Source organism: Hordeum vulgare, chromosome 1H (genome assembly GCF_904849725.1).
Source record: "Hordeum vulgare subsp. vulgare chromosome 1H, MorexV3_pseudomolecules_assembly, whole genome shotgun sequence".
Lineage (NCBI taxonomy): Eukaryota > Viridiplantae > Streptophyta > Magnoliopsida > Poales > Poaceae > Hordeum > Hordeum vulgare.
In genome coordinates this window covers 411,229,814-411,255,072 of record NC_058518.1, presented here as the reverse complement: position 1 = coordinate 411,255,072, position 25,259 = coordinate 411,229,814, and the positions used below count along the sequence as shown (strand labels likewise).

Genomic DNA, 25,259 nt, shown 5'->3' with positions numbered 1-25,259 from the left:
GAATTTTTTGATTGACCTTGTTGCATGTTTTCTGAATTTTTTTTATTGTATTTTTCCTTAAGCTTATGAGGACATGGTAATTAGGCAGTGTTTTTTCTGAAAATTCAGTTATGCGTGCTCTATGTAGCTCATGTTTTCCCATTTTGTTTTTGTTTTTGCAGCATGGGTATCTATATAACCCGATGGTCAGCAAAGCGGCTACGCAAGATAGCCAACACCGTCAAAGGGAAAAAGAGGGATGTCATAAGCAAGCCCTCTTTCGGGGATTTGCTTCATATCTCTCCTTTGCCTCCTCCTCCAGAGGCGCTTGTTGATTTCATAGTCCTGAGGATTGATACCAAGAAGCGGCTGCTCAAGTATGTGTTTGCTGTTTTTTTGCTTCTTTTCATTTTTTCTGATTTTATTTTCTGAAACAAGTGCTGATTTTCTTATGTCTCATAGGTTAACTGACCGCAAGAAAATCCCTCTCACTAGGGATTTGGTTAAGAAGATCTTTAATGTACCATGTGGAAGCAAGCCACTTGAATTCGGGAAAAGGGGGAAAGTAGATTTTCGTGAAATTTACTTGGAAGGCGAAAGGGCTCCAATACCAACCACAGTTTCTGTCTTATCAAATGCTGATGATGACGATGAGGATACCATTGATAGGACATGGATTCTACTTTGCCTTTCGTTGGTCCTAGCTCCTGGTACAGGAAACATGGTGCCTCTGGAATATCTGCACAGTTTGCAAGACATGAGTGTTGTCCACGAGTTTGAGTGGGATGAGAATATTTTGTTAGATGCGATGAGGGAAATTAAGAAATACCAGGATAAGAGGAATGAAGGCAAACTAAAATTCCATATTGGTGGTTGTCTACCAATGCTTCCGGTACTTCCCTTCATTCCCGCAACTTACCCCTTTTATGTTTTCCGGAGCATATTGGTTTTTACAGTTGCTTCTGCGTCTCTTCTTTTTTTGTAGATAATTTACATGGACCACATTGACATCCCAAGAGGATGCATAGTTGATCATAACATCGACTATTCTCTACCACAGGCTTGTTTTGTGAAGGAGTTCGATTTCACCGCTGTCATTGCAGTTGATACCATGGAAGATGGTTTCGGGAAGCGCCCTGTAAGTATTGTTTTTTTAAACTGTTGAAACAATACCTTCATCTTTATTTTTTTGCAATTGCAACTTTGTATTCTTTTTTATCACATTTTCCAAGTGTTTTTCAATATGTTTACTTTTCTGGAATGCAGTTCAGCTCCACTACACCGTACGCAACAACCAAGTTTCTGTCATACATAGAGAAGCTTGCCGAGTTACCCAACATAGATAGTGTGTCCGCAACAGAGATTCCCGTTAATAGAGATGCTGATGGTGCTCAACAACCAACAGAAGGTGGTACAAACGAAGCTGATGGCAGAGCGCGGAATGTGCATGAGCCACCTCCAAAAAACACGAAGGGTGGTGATGATGTTTGCGGCTCTTTGGAGGACTGGCTGCACCCTCTACCCACATTTGAGGATTCAGAGGTGAGCCATATTGCATTTTCTTCTTTTTGCAACTCTCTGCTTTTCTTGCATTCTTTTTTCTTTTTTGCTTGATGGAAAATATGAAAACTTTTGTAGCTAATGTTTTTTGGTTTTTATGCATTCCAGCTGCCCCCACACATGCGTGCTATATTCAACAAGCACAAAGATATCCATGCTGTAGAACTTAAAGGTGCATTGAGCTCATTTGGGAGTTTGTTGGAGGGCATCTACCGCAAACGAATGGGACTGATGTTGTCTGAGGCATCGAAAGCTGGATTTAGGAGTGACGAAGCAAAACATGAATGCCTAGATGTCACTTTTGATGTACCAGCAGCTCCTGCTCGTGGCATGTGCAATGCAACTGCTAGTGACTCGTCTCCGCAACAGTAGAAGCAACTTGATTGTACTACAGGAACTGCCAATGCAACTGTCAATATTTCATCTCCGCAACAGCCTAAGCAGCATGAAAACAGGGTACAAGTTACTACATCAACTCCTCAATGCACGTTCACAGCCTCATCTATGCAGCAAGCCTCTCAACTGAATGACACAAATAGCGTTGATCCAAGAGTTGTAGTTGGTAAAACAGATTTTGCCCATCAACCCCACAAGAGTAAGAGTGAGCACAACTCTAGAAATGATTTCAGCAATGCAAAGGGAGAAGATATATGCAGCAAAGCAAACAAATTTGAATGAATGTCGCCTCGCGGCACATCCTACCCATGCGTGAATTTGATTAGGAGGCCAGGAACTCTTGAAGACGGGCCTTCTTTTGGATTGTTTGAACCTGGTAGCCCCGATGCCTTGCTGTTTCAGGATGTGCCACAAGTTGAATCACCTCCCAGGTCACCTGCTGTTGATATTGAGTCATTCATGGAGATTCGAGAGAGGAGGCCGAAGTTTGATGACCTTTTTGCTGCTGCCACTTCACCCGGTCCTGTTTATGATGTCACTCCACTTGCGAGGATCCCGCCAATATCAACTGGCCCTGCAGGTTTCTTAAGTCATTCCTGCAATTTTTTGTTTACGCAACATGTCACTCCACTTTTCTTTATTTTGAAACTCGGCACATGTATGATTCAAAATTGTTACTCACTATTTCTTTCCGCTTTCTTTTTTCATTTTTTTGGGCAGAAGCTTGTATTGATGATATAATAGAGGAGGCACAGGTTGAAGTCAGCAGCGGGCGAGGCCATGATCAGAAGCATCCTACACTTCAGAGAGATGCACCTACCGAACCAACCGCAGCAAAGTTGCCGAAAATGAAGAAGAAAAAAATTGATGCGATGGATGATGCGATATACCAGAGGTACCGTTGTACCAATTACAAGATAAAGGACCCACCCCGAGGCGAGCCACTGTAAGTTTCTTTTCATGCCTTTTTTCTTTTTTGTGTGCTGAGATAAAATAAACCAGAGCAATAGTTTCACAACTACTAACCAAGTTTCTGTCCTACCTTGTAAAAAATTAGCCCTTCGTTCATAAGGATAGGTGGTTTCGACATTTCATTCAAACATTTCAGCAACGGGCTCAAAAAGCGGGCTCATGTGAACAACGAGGTGATGTCACTCTATATTGAAAGTTTCAACATTGAGCACTTGTACAGCTCAAGCAAGCCTAGGAAGTTTGCATTCTCACCGCATGTTGCTGTGAGTTAACTATCCATCTTTTTCCCTATTGTTGTCACTTGAGATTTTTGCAACGCAACATAGTATGTTTTAGATGACAACCACACTCCTTTTTCACTTTCTGTTTGTTGTGATGTTTTTGCTTATGTATACAGTCAAAACTCAGTGTGGACCCAAGTTCATTCAATCCAAATTCATGCACCAAAGATTTGAAAAGGGCCTGTGAGAAGAACGACATTGCCAAATCTGATCAAGTAAGGCTTTTTGTTCATTGCTTCCGATGTTTTGTCTACATTGCAATAATTTTTTCTACCTTGTTGTGCAGAAAATAAAGTTTTAAAAATTTCTGCATCATGACATTTGTTGCAGAAAATTTCTACAACTAGACCACCGTTGCGAAAAAATTCTACCACCGTTGCAGAAATAACTACAACAACACCAATTCTGCAATTAAAAATGATGCAACTAATTCTCCAACTAAAAAAGTTTAAAATGTGCTTCTGCCTTGACATGCTGTGACTTTTTAAAAAACTTTTTGCTTCTGTTGTTGTTGATCATATATAGTGTTTGAACATCATCCGAGCCGTGCTCATAGCGAAGTTGTTTCACACAACACATGCATGAAAAGTGAAAATCCTACAGAAATATGCTAGTTTTCATTAAACCGGCAGAAACTAAAATAATTTACAAACCTGCATTGAAACCAGTAGATAGCATCCAGTGTGTGGAGTCACGGCAGTAGTATTCAGAAGCTGCATATGCTTTCTGCAACTCCACGATATGCATGACAGCACCAGGCCGCCACAGATCAGCCAGCGTCCCCCATGACAACACCAACCGACCCACACCACCGCCGTCGATCCTGTTAACCATCTATGCGATCCTATTTAACTAAAAAACCGTGCTGCAAAAAAAATATTGGAACTAGAGCTTTGCTGCACAAAATACTGCAACTACATATATGTTGTGAAGTTAACGGATCACGTGGGTAGATCACATGGCAATCCACGGCTACATCCAACTAGCGTGACCCAGTTTTAATTCATTTTGCAGTTGTTCTTCACCATTGTGAAACAAGACCATTGGGCGCTTGTCGTTGTAAACTTGATGCATAAACAGTTCAACGTGTTCGACTCCAACAGTCAAGACTCTGACTATGTCAGCATCCTCGAGAAGCCTTGTTGCAATTTGGTATGGGGTAGCATTTGCTTTCTTCTTTATTCACCATGTTTTTTTTCAAATCAATGTTTCGGAAGCAACCAACCTGCATTTTTGCAGATAGAGAACTTCAAAACTCTGGTGAGGGAAAGAAACCCATGGAAGCATGATCTTGACAAGTTTGAGCTCTTCAATCCATCGGGCTACCCACAACAGTCAACAACGTAGTGTTTTCCGCGATTATACATTATTTATGGCAACTTTTTATTTCATATATGTGATCTCATTTTTCTCCAACTTTTCCCCTGGCAGATTTGATTGCGGCTTGTTTGCTATTCTATACATGGAGAATTTAACTACAAAGGGGTTAAAGCCATTCAACACAGTATGACTTTGCCTTTCCTCTTTCTTGCTACTCATTTTTTTGTGAAATATGTGTTGCGTAATCTCTGTTGCGGACACACTAGCTTTCCCTATTTTTTGCTAGTAGTATCTAAACATGTGTTTTTTCTTTGTTGATGTGTATGATCACGACACAACTTCGTTGTTCAACTTCCGCAAGTACATCGCAGCAAAGCTTTTCAAACACCCGCAAAACACCCTCAGCTCGGAGGAGGAGCTCGAAAAGTTGCTGAAAAAGTCTTAGATTCAAGTGGATGGTCGACCGCAACAAGACGTAGCTAGTAGTAGTTTAGGCTTCTTTTTTTCAGTGCATGTGTACGCGACATGTTTTTGCAACTGAGTTCTCTAGTAGATGTGGTACATTATCTAGCTGGGGCATGCCATCTATTCGAACATGACAAATACATTTTTGCAGTTACCTGATCCTCATTTGTACACATGACAAAATACAAATGGGTAGTTACCTCATCCTGATGTGTGTTTCAAAGCATTTTCCACTGTTTTCTTAATGCGGGTTCCCGTTGTATGTCCCACTGTTTCTGGTTTATCAGATTTGTTTGCATGGAAGCATCTTGTTGCATGATGCATCTTTTTCAATGGCAACAAAGAAATCTATTTTTAGGTGTGTGTAACATGTATTTTATATAACATTTTGGTACATTAGTAATCTTTTTTCATGGATGCATCTCTGCAAGATATGCACGTCCTGCAAAAATGAAAATCAACATAAACATGATTTTTTCCGTAACAAGATCATGAACACAGGACACAATGTATTTTTTTGCAGCAACTTTAACACAACAAGATCATGAACAGGGAACACACTGTATTTTTTCTTCCTTATTTTCTCGCTTGACTACTTCCAGCCACATCTTTTCATCTTTCCTTCTTCCACGAACTACACCGCCCGCCGGCCCCCACCTCCTCAAGGCACAACGTCGCCGTTGTATAGTTCCTACAACATTAACTTTGTTGCACATTTTTTCTGCAACATATTTTGTTGTACAAAATTTCTACAACAAAGCATTTTGTTACAAAAAAACTTACACACATTTCTGAAACAGGGTTTCTATTGTAAAACATTTCTGCAACACATTTCTGCAGCATGACATTCGTTGCAAGAAAAGTATATAACAAACTTTGTATAACAAGATGAAATAGTACAATTACAAAATATATGATCAACAATAACTGAAGCAACAAGAATCAGACCCTGTTTTCCAAACACCGTCTGTTGTTTATCAAGATGAAAATAAAACAAAAAAACTGTCTGTTGTTTGGTCGCCTCCATGTTTTTGTCAGTCTTTTTTCCTATAGGTTCAGTTACGTCATTTAGGCAACTCTTTGATCATTTGCAAGCACAGCTCTCAAGTATTGACATTCTGGAACTGCATGTCCAACCGCAGAGCAGAATTGGCATTTTTAGGGTGGTGTTGCTGCCTCCATTGCAGCTTTTAGGGTGCCACATGTTTGAATGTTGTGTCCTAATTCGTTGCAATGCTTGCAGCGAACAGTCCTTTTTGGAGTTGTTCTCTTGCCTGACGTTGTTGCTTTTTTCTCTTGATTTTTTATCTTCTTCTTTTGTTCATCATCTCGCTGCTCTACAAGGGTCTTCTTTCTCTTCTCTCTGTCAGTTGGCCGGCCTTTCTTAGGCACACAAGCTGGGTTTTGCATCATATCGGAGCTTTGGTGTTGTGGCATGCCACCATTTAGTGGTACCGTTGCCGTAACGGCTGCTGTTGGAGGTTCACTCTGTTGTGCAGCTTGTTGAACAGGCATGGCTCCTCTCTTGGCCGCTGCTATGGCAGGCTCAAGGGCTTTAATTGCATCATCCAATATTCTGTAGGCATCATCGTTGCAACATGCATTAGAGGCAAGCCATGTCAACCTTCGACACAACGAGTTGTATTTCAGAGTGTTTGTCGAGGGGTTCCCAAAGTCCAGCAACCTGCCAGTCCTACCCATGCTTGTTGTGGCTGCTTCAGACCATCTCTCCAATAAGTATTGTTGCGGAATTACTTGCACGCTGAGATGAACCATTGCCCTTATTATGTGTTCACAAATCAGCCCATTCATCTTAAAGTAGTGGCAGCTGCACTCAAACAGCCCTTCATCCATCACAACACGCACAGAAATATGGCTTCGGATTCTCATAGGAGGTTGCTTTCAGCTCAAACATGGCACCGTGTCCTTGGTAGTCAGTGTCTTGGTTGATAATGAAGCCAGTACAAGTTGTCACCTGTTTCTGAAACTTACCAAAGACACTACGGGTGTAGTACGCAGCAGCTTGGCGCTCAATGTTGTAGCTGCAACAACATAAGAAAAAATAAGTCAACAACAACAATTTTTTGTTTGTTTTTGATTTTTTGGCAAAGCATGAGAAGTATGTCTACCGAGAGTATAGTGGTGGAGCTGTTGTTTCACCAGTGAATCCAACATTGTCCTCACGATCAAGCATAGTTTCCTAACACATTTCATATTGCTGCACAAACCTCCAAACGGAGTCAGCTGGTCGAATCAGGGTCTTGAAATATGAGTTGATCCCATCAGACCTGCATGTTGTGCTTGTGAACGGGAAGAATTTGTTCTTGAAATATGCTGGTACCCACGTGTGCCTTGTTCGCCACATATTCTTGAGGTGTTTGTTTTCTGCAACTTCAAAACCATGCAGCATGTGCTGCCATGTTTCCTCAAATTCTAAAACAGTTTCAGATTGGTTGATACAAGTGTAGAACACATCTGCAAAAGCCTCGTTCGTGCTCAACAACCCCCCAACTTGGACCGTGCATTGCTAAGCACATGAAACTTGCAACACCTATGGCAAGTGTTCTGGAACACTTGATCAATGGTTGTTGCCATCGCTTGGTCCTGGTCAGTCATGATGTTGGCAGGATGCTCGTTATCCATCGCAACCATCCACTGCTGGAACACCCACTTAAATGTGTCAATAGTTTCATCCGGCAACAGGGCACATCCTAGTGCAATTGTCTGGAGGTGGTTGTTTACACCAACTATAGGAGCAAATGGCATGTTGTATCTGTTTGTGCAGAACGTTGTATCGAAGAATACACAATCTTTGTATTTCGGGTACAACGCCCTTGTTCTCCCATCAACCCAAAACAAGGCAGTCACTGAGTTTATTGCAGGATCTTGCTGTTTCACAAAGAAAAACTCTGGATTCTCACCCTTCCCCCTCTCAAAATACTTCACTGTCATATCCATGTCTCGGAATGTTAACCCTCTACTGAGTTTTGCACGTTTATTTGTAACGTCTCTCTTCACATACGGGAGTATCCTAGTGTCACCTCCATGGATCCTGCCAAGGACACTCATGCATTCTGAATTGGAGAGGTTCACATCATGCATCGTCAACAACAGTTGGTAATCCTCGCTGGGTATGTTGCGGTGCGAGCGGTAGTACCTAACACGCTCCGGCTGATCCATCATCGGATGTGTATGCTCCGCAACAAAACAAGTCACTGTCCACCTCCCCTCCCTTAGCCCAACAATATATGCACCCTACAATCATGACGGAGCATTCTGTTTTTTTTGACATTTTCTTGTGACATCCATCCCCTCACTAGGCTGCCTACTAGAGTTGCTGGTTCCAGTTGCAATGCGCTCTGACGTGCTGCTGGTTTCCGTTTTAACGGGCTATCTAGCGTGCACACATCCAAAGACCCTCTTTATCAGGGTTGCATCCTGTTTCTTTTGGCCTCTCTTCTGGGTGAATTTTGAAGTAGATATATGCGTTCCAAAACCCAACTTGAATGCATAGTCGTTGTAGAATTTGCGAGCATCGTCAACTGTGTCAAACACCATCCCAACATAGGGCGGTAGCGGCTGGGAATAAACATCTCCATCATCTGAATCATATTGGCTTGCATCTTTAGCAAACAACAAACCTTCTGAATCTTCGACATCAGGAGCAGAAAAAATTCCATGGACATAGCTTCCTTCACCTTCAGTTACATGTTCCCGCAACAAAATTATTGTGCAGCAGTCATTTCATACCTCAAAAATCACATATGATAGTGTTGCAACAAAATCAAATCAATAGTAACTGAAATTGGGAGCAGGGGGACAACTAAACAGGCAATATTTTCAGGTTCAATTTTTGAAACTAGACAATTGTTTCAGAAGCTATAGAGGCTCATTTTGCTCTGTTTTTGAGAGGAACAGGTTCATTGTTCTGTTATTCCAACTAATTTCAGAAACTAGGCAATTGTTTCTGCAACTAAGTTCAGAAACAGGTTCATTCTTTCACTAGTAAAAAAATTCAGGAACAGGTTCAGAAACTAGGCAGGTTCAGGAACAGGTTGAGAAACACACAGGTGTTCATTCTTTCACTTTGGATCAGAGCTACAGTTTCAGAAACAGGAGGTCTCACCGAATTTTGTTGACGGGATCTCCTCGATGTGGGTTCAGGAAACACCACCGAAGGATTTGTGAACCAACTTGAAGATCCAGCTCGCGGCGGAAGCTTCCCGAAGGCGCTTGGAGCTGAGAAAGATGGCCGGGCTCGGTCAGCTAGGTTGGCGTCCGATCTGACCATCTGGCGCGCGATGTGGTGCGCCATGGAGTTCAGGCATGCCGGCGTCGTGAGGTTGCGGGCGGCGTAGGTTTGTCGGGGGCCGCGGTGGTTTGCGGGCAGCGCCGCGGTGGTTGGAGCAGTTGCTACCGGGGCGGCGGCGCGGTGGTTGGAGGCGGTGGCTGCGGGCGGCGCCGCGGTGGGCGCACAGTCTGTCGGAACTGCAACAGCCTATCAGTTTCTGAAACTGATAGCAGCAATTTCAGGTTCTATTTGGTCGGAAGATATCGAACCGGACGGACGACAACGCTTATATCGGACGGCTATACCGGTGGTGGATATTTCTTACATATCCGTCGGTGCAAGCGCAGCGTCTCCCTTAATAAAGCCTAGTTGTTCTGCAAACAAAAAATGACTACAAGAATTTATTGATTTTCAATTTAAGCTGAAGGGACACGATACTAATTCTAGGGTATATGCACAAGACACGCTATGGCATGTTGATCAATCTATATCAGGGCAAAAGATGCCAGATCATGATGCAACAGATATGATAACCCGTATTATTATTTTAAGTTACATTTTTAAAATGGTGTATACTTATTTTTTAAATGCGTGAACATTTTTTAACTGGATATGAACTTTTTTTTAATGCTATCATTTTTTCTATAAAATATTATGTAAAAAAATTACACTGCGTTGAAGAAAATTCAAGTTCACAATTTTCTATTTTTTCTAAAAGTTATTTAAAGTTTTTAGAATATACTAGGTATTTAGAATATTTCTTTCGAAAATATGAACAAGAGAAAAAAAACGAACAAACCTGCTGGGCCGGCCCAATAATAGCGACGGGAGGGCGCCTTGAGGCGAAACCTCAGTTGTCTCGCATCATGGCGATACATAGCCGCTCCCCGCAAATGATAGCGAGTGTCAAGCTCATCTTCCTCGTTCTCCAGAACTCGCTCGTCTTCCTCGTTCCTCTCCTCCGGCCTCCCCGCCTCCTACGTCCCTGATTGGGGGGTTCGATCCGGATTCCACTGCTCTGCTTGGTAAGCGTGCGTGCTCTTAGCTTCGCCTCCCCCGTGAGAAATCGGCCCGTGGTGACCTAAATCGCCGTTGCCCCTTCCGTCTTCCTCGCCTCCGGTACGGGCCCGCCGCCACGCGATCTATCGCTCCGACGAGGCCGGCCTTTTCCATGTGCTTCCTTAGCTTCCTGCGGTGATTCTGAAGCCTCTCCCGTTGCCCACATCGAGCCAATCATCCCCGACCCGCCCTCCCCGCGATTCGACGCCCCGCCCCCCGATTCCGTCGTCGAAGTCGACACCCTCGACCTCCCCTGGCCTCCCAGAGCACCCTATAGTGTTCAGTGTGAGCCGCCGGTTCTTTAGCCTCTCCTCCCGTGCGCTCTCGTGCCCTGTGCCGTCCCCGTGCCTAGCGCACTCGCCGCCGCCGCGGTAGCTCGTCGCTGCCGTCCCTTCTGGCCGCCTCACAGCCACTCGCGGTCTGTGTCGAGCGCCGCGAACCCAGTCTACCTCCACACCCCTCCTAGTTTGCTCCTGCGCCGTCTGAGTGTCTCCCGGCTACGAGGTTAGCACGACAACAAGGGGAGATAGCGAGTCACTAGGCCTTGTTTGGCACAAGTGGTTTTCAAGCCCCCAAGGGGGTGGGGATTTTGGTGGTTCGGAGGGGTTTGTCCATCGCAAACCCTGTGTACCAAATGAACTCATGGAGATTTTTGGGGTTTTCTGTCCCCGCGGGGGTAATCCCCTCTCAACCCCTCCACCCCCCTTGTGCCAAACGAGGCCTGAGGAAGGAGAAGCTAGTCGAAGCGGCACCCTCCACGTCGTGAGGGCATTCAACGAACTCCACGAGTTCGGCTTCACGAAGCTGAGGTTCCGCTGCTTCACCGACTTGCACTGCAGGAGGCCTATGCTTCGCGGAGTTGGCGGAATGTCGAGCCGGAGGAGATCCGAACAGGCCCTTAGTATATGGATATCTTTGTAGCTTTGCTCGGTAGAATGGCTGATGGGAGGCCTTTGTTCTGCCATTTGCTTTGCTTATGTTACATATTCTTTTGGCTGAGCTCGAGGTGATGGTAAAGAAATAGCGAAATAGGTAGATATGTCATCTCTTGTTTGATTTGTAAATGCCAACCCCCTTTTGGCGGTATTTTTCTGTTAGTTTTTGTTCTTTTGATGAAATTTCCATCCAAATAGTATACTTAGAACTAGGATATTATATTGCTGTTTTGGGTTATTATGGCCTTATGGATGCTATGCATAAACAAAATAGTCACTGCTGCAATTTTGCAACAATATCCAAATAGTACACATGGAATTGGGATTCTGTCAACCGGTGTTTTCGTTCTCTCCAAATCTAGATAAACGTAGTTGGCTTAAGCACCATTCATCTATTTCTGATGTGATCTGCCCCCTACCTCAAACAGGATTTGAAGATATAAAGAATGGCTGCACAAGACACTCCTATGACCTCCGAGGATGACTATGAGGTACCCATCTTTTAATTTATTATAGGGAGCTTTTACTATTGAATTACCACAAGATATCTCTTGTACAATATTTTTCTCATGGCTACAGGATCACAATCACAGGAAATGTTTTTAATGCGCATCTGATATTACCAATTTTGTGTAACATTACTCGCATATTATCGGTTAAATAGTGCTCAAAGTTCAAGTTAAGCTGGCCAACCATGCCCTGTAAATATCAGCGGAGTAAGAAAGAGAAGAGTCTGGGTTTTTCTTTTACATGTTGCTATATGTCTGAAATTCTCTTTTCTTTTTTTGCGAGAAGTGTTGGAAATTCTCTGATTTGCACCGGTTTGGACACATGGGAGAGTTGCTACGTTGTTTACCAATGCTAGACGCACATAAGATATCTTCAAGTAGTATGATGTAACAATTGGACCAGTTCATCTTATTTTATGCTTTTACTTGAACAAGATTTTGGTGGGAATTGTGTTTCCAAATCAATTGTTTGTAAGGATAAAAAAAAATTCCACTCTTCTTGAGGTTTTACTGTTGTTGTGAACAATATGCCTACGTTTTTCAGACTCAGCAGAAGAAGCAAGCTGCTGCAGATGTTCTTTTCAACTATTCACAGTTTGTTATGGTGTGCATTGGTGAGGGAGTTCGTCCGACTGATCTCCGGTTGCATCTTATGAAGGTAGATTTGCTATCCTGTAACTTGTTGTGTTTTTCTAATGTTGCACATTTATTACCATCATTTTTAATGTTGGCCCTGAGCATGCGAGTGCCTGTTCCTGCCAGAATTTCTTCTTTGTGTACCCACAACAGTTTTTTAGGTGCTCATGATTAATTTCCCCAAGCATAGAGCGGCCCAGGCCTTTACATACTCAAGAGTAACATGTCTATTCTTAAGCAAAGGAAGGAATTATTATAGCAACAAATTTGACCCTGAACCAGATATACCAATTCGGTACCTTTCAATGATTCTTATTTCTGGAGGGCACTTTTATATTTAGGATTTCTGGACCTCTGGGATCATAAATTTTATGCACCATTCGCCTACAGTGGTTTACATGAGATATTATTTCTGTCTCGCGATTCAGACACACATATTTGCAAGAGGATTGTCGTGCATGGGAACCAAACATGGAACTGTTTTGAACAATTTCTGAACTTTATGCATTTCATCTTTCGCTACGATTTCCTATGGTTCAAATTGACCTGTTTCTTTACACCCTATAATGTAAATTAATGCCCTTTAGTTAAATATCGACAAATGATATTCGCCATGATCATTTGATCACTCAATGGATGCTTTTCTTCTTTTCATTTGATCATTTATTCTAACTTGCATAATTATTATCCTTTCCCTTTGTCACTCGAGTTTTGAACCCTTCGGCTGTTTGCTTGAAGGGTGTGCAACTGTTCTTTTTTTTTCGAGCAAACGGCAGGAGCTTTGTCTTTCCATTAAGAAGAGTAAGAAATGGCCAGTTAATAGGGAAAATTGTTCGGAAACTGATACATCAGTGACACACACCAGCACCGAGATCGTGCACCATGCGAGCCGCCGGCTTCGCCACACGAGCAACTAGAGCTGACACCCTACAACCAGATTCGAAGCCGCTGCGTTGACTCCGGCACACATGCTGGTCCCAAGGCCACAACCAGATGAGTCGACAACTCAGTCACCCAAGCAAGTTTTTGGAGCTACTGCTCTGACTTACATACCTAAAACACACGCTGACCCTGAGGCCAAGCACTAGGTGAGCCGCCGGCTCCGTCACCCAAGCAATAGGAGCCAACACCCCACAACCAGACCCGAGGCAGCTGCTCCAGCATCCACGCCGGCCCCAAGTCGACACCCTAAGAGGACGTCGAGATCCGGAGCCACCTCTTTGACCTCCACATCGGGTGAGGCCGTTCACTGCCCGATTCGATGGCTCGACCACAGCGTCCGCCACGGACACTGGCATGGCAACTTCGCACGGTGTCTTACCTAATGTGACGCCTCCAAGGAGGAAGCGACGAGGACGCCGCCGTCCCCTCTTCCGGCAGAAACAGGGGACTTGAACTTCCGCCTGGAGGATTCAATACCACAGACTTTGGGAGATGAAATAGAGCACCCACGAAGCCACCTCCAAAGAGGGGAACGACGCCCGCAGGTGTCGCCATCGTCGGTGCCAACTGGCAACCAACTGTTCTATTCACCTTGTGTTTATGTCTTGGGATATTCACTCGAAAAAATAACGTGTTTCTGGTGCAATTAAGATGTTAGTTAGCTGCATTCTTGCATTTGAAACTAAATTAGCAAGGGGTGCAAACAAAAGCCTAACTATTCTGGCTTTGGCATATGGCTATGGGCCTGTTAGGCCTAGCTGTTCCAAAAGTGCACTTTCTGATTACCCATCTCACCCAAAATAAGGAACAAGCAGTGTTTTATCTTCAAGTTGCACGTTCTACCCCTTGAACTCCAAGCGTTTCAAAACTAAGTATCTCTACTCATGAAGTTTAAGTCCGCAGCCTAACTATTTTATGCTTGAATGCAATTTGATTAGCAAAACACATGTCTTGGTGAGGATAGTGGCTATATAAACAATTGACACCCGGCAATTCATGCTTCTGTTAACCTTAAAAAAATTCATGCTTCTGGTAGCCAACAAACTCCGCGGTTATTTCTTCTGGCCCTGAGTCCATCAGGCTGATAGGATGCTAAGCCAGATCTTCTGTCTCCCATTTCCCCAGGAAATTTCAGGGATGCCCACCTCTTTGAAGGAAGAGCCACGGCAGGCAGCTGCCTCCCCAGATTCTAGCGGCGAACCATCATCCTCCGGGACAATGAAAGAAGACAGGAACGAAATCCCATAAGCTTCATCTGCATCTTGCAAGGAGATGAGAATATCTCAGTAGTCAGGATGATAGGCGCTGATTTGTGATCGTAAAGATGTAAATAAGCTAGCATGCTTGAGGCGAGGCCTTATTTGGTTTACAGCGCTGAAAAGCACATTTTCCTGGCGGATGTCAACGTTTGTGATCATTTTTCAAGCCACTTGCATCTATTAGTTGGCGTCCATATCTTTACCATATGGGATGTGTCATGTCTTCTGTTTAATCTGGTTCATTGGATGCTCAGTTTTGCATTCTTTGAACCAGTTCATGGGTTGTGAAATGCATCACGTTTTTCTTACAGCTAATTTATAATGGACCCTGAATCTGATTGTGAAGACCCCCCTTTGGCTCTCTTTTTATTTTGAAATCTAAATACTTCCCATTAGTTTTTCTAATGGTTACTACATACATGAGATATTGCACAGTTGATGGAATTTATGCAAGCACAGGATCATATCGGTGGGCACAAAATCTTAGGTGCAGATGCACTGGGGTTTAGGAGAGCAACTTCAAGATCATCCGCTTCACCTCTGTTAGAGAGGGTGTAGATGGCACGAGGACCTTCGACCCAAATACCAAACCTAACTGAAGCTTATGAAATTCTGAGAATTCCAATTAAAAATGTCGACATTATTGCTGGGCGTTTGAGATGTTAAAGATAGGCTTAGAGCATCTCCAAGAGCATACCCATATTTTGGGTAGTCAAAACCATTATGGGTACAGGAGAGAGAAGGTTTGGGTATTCAAAAAAAAAATCTGTTTTTCAAGCTTACCCATATTTGGATACCCAAAAACTGGTTTCATTGTTTTGATCATTTCCTTCTCCCTACTTCTCTTCAACATTTATCATACACCAACACAATATAATCCGAATTTAATAGAATTGCATTTGACTACAAATCAAACATACAACAAACAGGAATTTAAAAACAAAAAAAAACAATGCAATTACCTTGCGGGCATTTGGTCGAGCACCATGAGGGCAGTACCCGTGGTGGCCGTCGGCGACGCCGGCACGGGCACAATCGGCGGTGATTGAGCCGCCTGAGGTGCGGGAGGGCATGGCGGCAGAGGCGCCGCCACGGCCTTCTTGGCCGCCTTCTTCGCCGCGAGCGCCGGGTCCCGGGGAGGCCGCTTTGTCGTGCCCTTCTTCGACGGGGCGGCGGTCGGAGCAGGCTCGGCGGCGCTCTCCGGCGTGCCAGGAGAAGCGGGGGTGGCGGCGACCGGCCGCGGCGGCTTCGCCAACCCTAGGCGGGAGGGTCGACGGCCCCCTCATCCATGGCGCGGCGGCGGCCGGCGCGACGGCAGCGCGCGGTGGCGGGGTCGGGCGGGGAGGCGAGGAGGCGACGAGGAAACTTCCGCGCGAGCGGTTTCCAGTTCCCGCGCGAGATTTGGGTCGGATGGGTATTTGCCCCACAATACCCATATATGCTAATTCTGGGCTAGATTATGGATAGTCACCTAATTTTTTTTGGTGAGGACCATTTATGGGTATGCTCTTGGACCATTTATGGATAGTCACCTAAAAGCAGTTTTTGGGTATTGAGAGCAAATATGGGTATGTTCTTGAAGATGCTCTTACATGTGAAAATTTGATCGTTGACTACTACAGTTATTGCCAGGGATACAGGTGGGCAGTTCTTCCTTGCAGCTGCTCAGAGATATGAAAATGTGCTGAATCCCTTGACAGCTGATACACTTACTCCGTGATGGCATTCATTTGGCATAACCTGGAGTACAAGACTGGTTCTCTTGTTTTGGTGGGTATGTAGAACAATAGGCGGCAAGGCAGGTCTGAGATCATGGGACTTATACAGGAAATCAAGGAGCTTAGATAGGTTCTCAGCTCCTTTAGGTTGTCTTTTATCTGTAAGAATGTGTGTGCGGAACGCAGAGTTTCTACTCCCGAGCTCAAATGAGCTTGATGCACGGTAAAATCGAAAAAATCAAAATAAATTTAAAAAAAATCTGAATTTCTTTTTTTGTAAACAACATTGACAAAAGTTGTAAGTGTTTGCAAAAATTCAGCACAAAATAATATTCCTACAAGGCGTGGCAAAAAAATTCGATACTCTAAAAATGCGCATATTCAGAGTATCGTTTTTTTTTTGCCATGCCTTATTGGAATGTTATTTCATGCCTTTTTTTGCATGCACTTAAAAATTTTGTCAATGTTGTTCACACAAAAATGTTCACACAAAAATTCAGATTTTTCTGAATTGGTATAGTTTTTTTTTTTGGTTTTGCTGTTCGCCGAGCAGAAGGGCACTTTCGGTGTGTGCGCATTTGTGTGCAAAATTTCCTTGACCGGAGACTGGCGTGGTGCTGCTCCGGCGCAGCTTACTACATGTATTCAGACTGAAGGTATTCCTCACCCCAGAGCTGTAAAATGAGCTCTATTGACTGTCAGTTAAAAAAAAAGAGTAAAACTTTTCTCAACACATTGGCATGGCACATCCATAAAGACTTGCAGCCTGAAACATGTCATTTCCTTTTGCTGAAAAGAAGGAACACATCTTTCGCGCATCATTTGCTTGTCTAGGTAGATTCTGCAAGGCATCCCAAGCTATTGCCTATTCGCTCTTCTATCCAGGCAAGTCTCCTCTCAAGTTTTAGCACACTGGTATGCAGAACCCTAACATCAACTTCTGCAAGCTTTGCAAACGAGCGTATCAACACGTAATAATCAGCATGTCCGATGCAAACAAGACTACCGGTTATTGTCTTCCTTCTATAGTGAAGGTAACCGTTTGATCTAAGCCACTTCCTTGGCGGCAGATAACAAAACCCATGATCTTCCATTTCTGCCTTAATCCTTTCTATCTCTGATGATGATGCAGAAAAGCTCCTTGCACCAACATAAGTTCCATCCCGACATCGTTTATTCATCACTTCATTTGTGGTTTGTGTTTCCTCCATGCGAGCTTTTGGATTCCCATCCTACAATGCAAAAGGTATAGCCATCAAATCACAGCAGAATCACCCACAAAAGACGCGTGGATAATCCTCGAGGTGCTACATCCATGTTAATTTTAGGTCCAAAATAAGTATGTGCTGCAAATGAATAGAGACCCTTTTTATGAATAGCAACTTTCTTGTTCATCTTTCAATTTAATATTTTGGGAGCTCCAGAAAAAATCTTTCAGTCTATTTGTGTTTCATTTCTAAAATCATTTACATTTTTTTCCATGCTGATTTTGTTTTTGAAATAACATCCATGCATACCACCCTTCTGTTAATGGTTTGCACCCAAGAGGAAGGCTACATCCGTATAAATTTGAAGTTAAAAATCAATATGTGGCGAGGAAAATATAGAGAACTTGTTATGAATATCAATTTTCTTGCAAGTAACAGGCTAACAGCAGTTCCCTCCCTGGTATGTCGCTTCCCTGGCAGAAAAGGTCGATTCCAGGCTTGCCACCTAGACCACCAACTAGTGCCAAGGTTACTCGTTCAGCTGTTGCCTATTGCTTATGCATGCCCAGGGGAGCGCCTAGTGACACCAGTTTTTAACCTTGTTTACAGTAGATGCCAATACAGCTAATAACTTCAAAGTGGACTAATCCAGCCCATAAAAGGGAAAACATTAAAGTAGAGCAAGACAAAATGAGATTACGGTAAGAATTTGAGGAGCCAAATAAGATGGAAAGTACTCCATGATGGAGACAATCATGGGGAGAGACACCGCAGCTTTACTGCTTGATGCAAAAAAGGAATAAGAGTTGACAACAATATCAAACTGGGCGCATTACCTCTCGTCCTTTGTACATATCCTGGAAGATCCCTATTAAGTGATCCTCTTCAACTGAACATGCAATTCCAGGGAAAATGATATCTTTGCAGTATTTGAGATAAGAGTGAAGGTCCTTCGAATAGTCTGTAGGATTAGAGAACTTATAGTCAATTTTGTACCACTAGTAAATATTTGGTCCAGTCACAACAAGTGCCACACTAGAATGCATTCAGTCAAACCATTATAACTTTGAACAAACATATCATTGTGAACAACTTATGAGAACGACATGTACATTTTTTATCCAATATACATTGAAATTATTTTACTTCTATACTTCACTTAAGATAATAAAACATATTGGTATAAATACACATCTAGTTACAATGCTAAAGGGAAGTTATTGAGCACCATCTGCACAAAAGAAACATAGAAAAGCAGTTTTGTCTTGGTTGAAAAATTGACACATAATGAGTTGTCCTACAACTGTCTTTATCAGAACTCTCTGTTTGTGTAAGGAAGCATGAGAATGTGCTTACTGGACAATCCAGAGGTACTGCAGAAAACCAGTATTTCTCAGTGGAAGATACGTATGCATTGTTTGTTAATTTTTGTAATGCTGCCTGGTGCAGATGCCCCACAAATGTTCATGCCTAGTGTCAGACACTAACAAGCATTGGAGAGCTCTCTATTTAAGTGTAGAAGTTGAGATCCAGGAAATGTCAAAAGTTATTTATAGCAAGGAAGAAAGCCACACACACGCAAAATATACATGCTATTCTAGCCTTGCCTAATACTAAGTGAATGTCCAAAAAAGTTGAAATACAGCTATAGCGATGATCCGTACATATCCTACCTCAGTAACTGAAAATTACCATGGTGAGATAGACTGGCGGCTCTACACATAAGAGGGTATAACCTGTTGACACGGAATATGACAAGGCTACCATAATACTAGCTCCATTCCTAAATACTCCCTCCGTTCCTAAATATTAGTCCTTTTAGAGATTCCACTATGGACTACATACGAAGCAAAATGAGTGAATCTAGACTCTAAAGTATGTCTATCATCTGTATGTAGTCCGTAGTGAAATCCCTAGAAAGAACTATATTTAGGAACGGAGGAAGTATTAAGACGTTGGGGAATCTTAAATTAAACTGTCTCAACATCTTATATTTAGGAATGGAGGTAGTAGCTAATACCATAGTAGTCTCTCTTATGACATAGCTACTGCACTAGAAGCTAGAATAACATGTACTCCCTCCGTCCCAAAATTATTGTCTTAGATTTGTCTAGATATGAATGTAGCTAGTCATGTTTTAGTATCTAAATGCATCCATATCTAGAAAAATCTAAGACAAGAATTTTGGGACGGAGGGAGCATTTACTAACAGAGGAGGTAAGTATTTAATAAATCACTAATGGGCAGTATAAGGGTGAGACCTGACATGCGTAAATTGCAAGAAAAAAATGATGTGGATTGAAGCAAATGGTCATTGAAAGTTACCATGCGCAACATCAATTTTATCATAGGCACTTGCAAGAGTGCATAGCAATTCCCTTGTGCCGAATTCCTCACTAGTGCCGCCTTCAGGCCTCTTAGATGGTGGTAAATTTGCATCAGGGTCAGACCCATCTGCATTTCTTCCTGTCTCACAAATCTCCTGAAGCGCAAAAAGGAAGTTCAGTACATTATATTAAAGATTTACATGACTTAAGAGAGTGACCCTATATGGCATACTCACCTCCCATATCCCTTGACCATTGATGTTATACTGAACTCTTAGAGCCACAATTAGTATAGCCATTACACAGACCCGTGTGGGGACCCTTGCTGGATTACTAGACAACCATAGTTCTGCAGGCAATGCCCACTCATAGATGCGGCAAGCATGAGGGAGTATTCTTTCTATCGGCAGAGACAACTCATTCAAGTAGCGTTGAGCAATAGCATAGAAATTAACAGAAGGAAGCTGCAATCCTATTCGTTGTGCTATGGACCCAGCTGAAGCTTCCAGTTGCCATGCTCCAATCACTCGGACTGGCCTGAATAGTTGTCTTGCACTCAAAGGGCAGTGTTTTAAAGAGACCCCAAGAAGCTTCTCTACTTCGGTAAATGCTGCCACATAAGGAAGCTTACCTTCCATTGCCCACCTGTAAATGTCAGTTGGTAGGATGGCTTCCCGGGCAATATGACAGGCCAGGAAACATACAGACAATGTTGAGTATACTGGCAGCATCGTTCTCAATGAGCGCAGAAAGATGAACTCAACCCTTCGCCTGTCTTTTCGTGGCAAGGCTTCCTCCACCCATTCACATTTCACCTCTTGAGGTTTTTGTTCGCCTGCACAGCAAGAGATACACATATGGCTAACTTTGTTCTGGCCTTTTCAATGTTATAATAACTGAACAAGAGCGTAAACTGATACCTCCACTGGCAGAGCACTTCTTCAGTCTCTGCGCGGCCTCGTCCTCTACGAGCACCTTCCGCACCCAAATTTCGTCGAACACCTTGGAGGCAGCAACCCACCGCACCCAGACAGTTCCAGCCAGGCCGCAGACAAGCGCGCCCACCCGGTACCTCTTGACCAGCACTTCCAGCTGCTGTTGCAGGATCACCTGCAGCCCCTGAACGTAGCGCCACCGGACCCGAGCACCCAGCTTCTCTGGCTCGCCCCAAGCCCCGGCGCCAACCACAAAGTCGAACGGCTCGTCGAGGTCAGGAAAGGCAGGCGCGGCAGGGGGCTGCCGAATGGGGTAAGGGGTTGGGTAGGGCGCGGGGGTGCGGGGTTTGGGGGTTTTGTTGGCTTGGCTAACACGGTGGAAGGACATGTTGCCGGTGACATGGAAATCGTCGGGATCCGCGGCAGTCGCCTGGGTGGAAGTGTGGACAGCGGAGCACTGGCGGCACGAGAAGAAGCCGTCCTGGGCGTCGTCGGGGTTGTACTCATCCGCCGCGCCGCAGTCGTCGCAGACCAGGCGGATTCTTCCTCCTTCGCCGCCGCCTCCTCCGTAGTTATCCGGGGAGGCGCCGCCGCCGTCATACATGGGAGAAGTGTCGGCTTGCGCCGGCAAGGGCGAGCACCGTGACTAGGGTCGAGCAGGGGACGGGGCGCGCCGCTCTCGCTGGCCCTTGAGAGTTAAGGGACTACCATAGCAGGCCCTGGGCCGTAGGCCTTCACTGGGCTATCTGTACACGTGAATTCGGATTTTCTGTAACCGGCCTAAGAAAAACGCTAACCGGCCTGAATGTCTTAAAAAAAAAGTTTACCAGCCTGAAAATAATCAAGCGAATTAAGGGCAACTGTTATCTCACTCCCAACCCCCTAAAAAAATCTGACTCCAAAACATTTTTCCCCAAACAAATTTAACTTCCAAGAAATCCTGGGTTTTTTAAACCTGCATTCTAATCTTCTTTTTTTAGCGGAAGTTGCATTCTAATCATTCCTCAAAACATTAACTCTAGGAAATTCATTTCAAAAGGCAATGCACGAAATCAAATTCAAACCACACATGTTCAAGAATTATACTCAGAGCTACGACATGGTTTGTTGGATATCATTAACAAGAACCGAAACAAAGTTCAATGAGAATAAACGGGAGGCGACATTGAGCATAGATCAAGGGCTTGCATTGCAAGTTGCACTACAACGATCTTGGCAGGATGACGGCTTTGGCGTGTCCATGATCTCACGACGAACTTGCTCAAAATCTTCTTTTACCATGCCATCAAATTGTCAAACATATGTGAGCATGAGTGCTTGCTCTGGCTCCTTCCTTTTGTTCGTCTCGGCCTCGGCAGCAGTCCTCAACATTTCCTCCTCGAGGACAAGCTTCTTCTCCTCAGCCACACCATTCCTCTCCTCGACATATGTCAACACCTTCATAGCCACTCTACCTTGTGATATTCCCTGCCTCCTGTTCGACAGCCAACTCTGTCGGAGACCAGTTTCGTGCCTATGGGAAAACCTCTCAAGAACCCGGTTCGAACACTGGGGAGTTGGTTGCACCCACAACCTCGCCTCATGACTACGTCAAAGCCATATACACTGCACACGAGAGGGACGCCGGACTTTACCCAGGTTCGGGCCACCTTGTGATGTAAAACCATACTCCTGCTTTGTGTTCTTCTCACTTGGGTTGCATAACTATTACAAGCTACAAGGAGGAAAAAGGTTCTCCGAGGGAGAATGGGGAATTTGGTCTCTCTTTCTCTGGTCGCTCTATCTCCCTTATCTACGGTGGCCTCATGCACCTCTTATCTTTACCATGGGCCTCTCTTCCCAAGACTCCGACAGGAAAAGGGCGACCACAAGGAGGCAATTCAAAGGGGGACAAACATGCAATCTCTCCTGAAAAAGGTGGTCTTCATCCTGCCAAAGGCGCTGTCCATGACGCGCTCGTGGGCTCGCCGGTGATGTTCATCCTCGTGATCGGTGTCACCTTGGTATCCTTGCACAAAACTGGTAAGTGTTGAGACTCGCCTTCTGGAAGGACAACTGCTTGCTCTCCTTTTATCATAAAAAGGAAAGATTCTTCTGTGGTGCCCGCTGGTGCCATCCTTGCCCCCCTCTGCTCAAGTTGCACGCCATGCATGTGGCGGGCGGACCGTTGAGTGGCCCACGTCGAATAGCCCCTCTGAGCGGAGGGCTTCTCAGGAAGCAGCCTCGCGGGGGAGTCCTCACAAGGACTCTTGTTGCCGATGGACGAGCATCCGGTGGGTCCCTCTATGAGAGAAATTCCCCCCCAAGCCTCGGGCTCACGAGTTGGCCTCGAGAGTCTTCCAGTGGGCTAGATGTCGCACTAGGCCTTGTTAGCACAGTCGGCTTGGCCGGCAGTAGATGGGTCGTGGTACACTGGTTCCATTGGACCGATAGTAGCCCCCGGGGCCGCGACGCACACATTTCGCTCGTGGTGCGCGAAATGGCGTGGATCGAAATGCCACAGGGCCCGACGAACTTCCGGGCCCAAAGGCGATGCGTGGCAGCGGCGATTGGATGGGACGCACCCACTTCCCCCACGATGCCTCGGTAACTGCACGCTTACCTTAAGACTGTCGCACACGCCGGGAAAACATCATCATTGCTTGCCTTCGATCAGACGTCTCCCTAATGAGTTGTTTCTCCTTCCTTGTGCATGCATCACTCGCTTCTCTTCCTCTCCGCCTCCATCTCCACCCTCGTTGCATTGTCGCTGCCATGGCACCAAAGAAGAAGAGCACTGCTGCCATCGAAGCGCGGGTGGAGCCGATCATGCTGCCCACCACCATCAAGAACCAGGAGGGGCTGGACAAGCTCGTCCCCCTGACGTCCAACGCCTTCAACGAGCACGGGACCATGATACGCCTCTAACATATCGATGATTTATGAAGTATTTATGCATTATTTACCTATGTTTACAATACTTCTATATGATTTTTATGCATTTTATATGATTTAATTAGAACTAACCCGAATTGATGTTGTCTTCAAAAGAATTATCATGGTGTTGTTTTTATTCAAAAAATAAAAGTTTTTGGAGTCACCCAAAACTTTTGACGATTTTTTCTGGACAATATGAGAAATACCAGAGCGAAGAACCATCGGAGGGGGCCACCTGTGGGCCACAAGCCAACATGGCGCGTCCACCCCCCTTGGGCATGCCCTGTTAGCTTGTGCGTCCCACCTGGCTCTGGATGATGTGATTCCAACGCTGAAAATTCCTATAAATCCACAAACCCACGAAAGTTAACCTAGAACTTCCGCTCTGTCGCGCAACTCTCTGGGTAGAAGAAATATCATCCGGAGCCCTTTGTGGCACCCTGCGAGAGGGGGCAATCATCATCGGAGGCCATCTTCGTCATTCCGACGGTGAAAGTGCGTTATATCGACAAGACGGGGGGTGAATAGGTGATTTTTACAATTTAAGCACTTAGGAAATTCCTAGTGAGTAAAGTCCTCAGTCATGAACTAAGTGCATCGGAAGTAGTACAGGATCAGGTGTGCAAAAACGACTACAACAAAGTACTCGATCAGATTTATGAGATTAGGTTCGCACAATTCACAAGTAATGAGTAAGCAGGTGAAGATTAACTCAAGTGAAGAATTTGAGGTTGAGGAAATTCAGAGAAAGTCTTCAGACAAATTCTTCAAACAGTACAGATGAAAGTCTTCAACATACAATTGAGGAAATGAAAGAGTTGAAGAAATAGAACCCGTAGCTCGATGAAGACAGTTGTTGATGACCCAGTTCCAGCTGTTGTGACAGTTGTACGTCTGGTTCGGAGCGGCTTGGTATTGAAACCAAAAGGACTCACAGTCCCTATCGTAGTGTTCTTGATCTAAGGACACACGGTTCTCGCCCAACACTCGTGGTAAGTCTTCAGGACAGACTTCCAAATCCTCACAAACTCGGTCACCTGGTGATCCACAATTGACTGTTGGATGCTCTAGACCATGACGCCTAACCGTTTAGAGGATGCACAGTCCTCAAAGGTAACAAGCGTCGGTTCCACACAGGAACATCTTCTTTAGTGATGCTCAATCACTTGGGTTTTTGGTTTGGGTTTGGTGTTTGGGGCATTTCCTCACTTGATGATTTTCTCTTGAAGACTCTGAGGAATTTGGGTTGCTCTTAATGACAAGTGTCAGTTTCTCTCGGAGCAGCCAACCAGCTAGTGGTTCTGGGGGTGGCTATTTATAACCTGGGAGCATCCTGACATGATTTGACATAAATGCCCTTTAATAATATGATCGTTGGGTGGATAAAATCGGTGAGGTGGCGCATGGCGCGGCAACAGTCGGAACTTTCAACTGTGAAAGTCCTCATGTCTCTCATATTCCTCACTTTGAGGCTTTGGTAGATTTAGGCTTGGGTTGAGCATCATGAGGAAAATCATTCCATAGTTTTACCTCGACCCCCTTTAACAGTAC

General features: G+C 44.5%; 2 protein-coding genes across 2 annotated transcripts; one reads left to right on the top strand and one right to left on the bottom strand.

Moving 5' to 3' along the window:
* The first annotated feature begins 10,162 nt into the window (after positions 1–10,162).
* Positions 10,163–14,949, top strand: LOC123441170. Its single transcript, XM_045117677.1, has 4 exons — positions 10,163–10,289; positions 11,687–11,749; positions 12,312–12,425; positions 14,471–14,949. Exons 2-4 carry the CDS (start codon positions 11,705–11,707, stop codon positions 14,591–14,593), a joined length of 282 nt encoding a protein of 93 aa, XP_044973612.1. The 5' UTR covers positions 10,163–10,289; positions 11,687–11,704; the 3' UTR covers positions 14,594–14,949.
* A 2,121-nt stretch (positions 14,950–17,070) lies between these two features.
* Positions 17,071–21,448, bottom strand: LOC123441159 (TATA box-binding protein-associated factor RNA polymerase I subunit B-like). Its single transcript, XM_045117666.1, has 5 exons — positions 20,778–21,448; positions 20,094–20,692; positions 19,856–20,012; positions 18,367–18,491; positions 17,071–17,554 (listed from the first exon to the last, which is right to left on the bottom strand). The coding sequence occupies exons 1-5, from the start codon at positions 21,394–21,396 to the stop codon at positions 17,153–17,155; spliced, it is 1,902 nt and encodes a 633-aa protein (XP_044973601.1). The 5' UTR covers positions 21,397–21,448; the 3' UTR covers positions 17,071–17,152.
* Between the last annotated feature and the right edge of the window lie 3,811 nt (positions 21,449–25,259).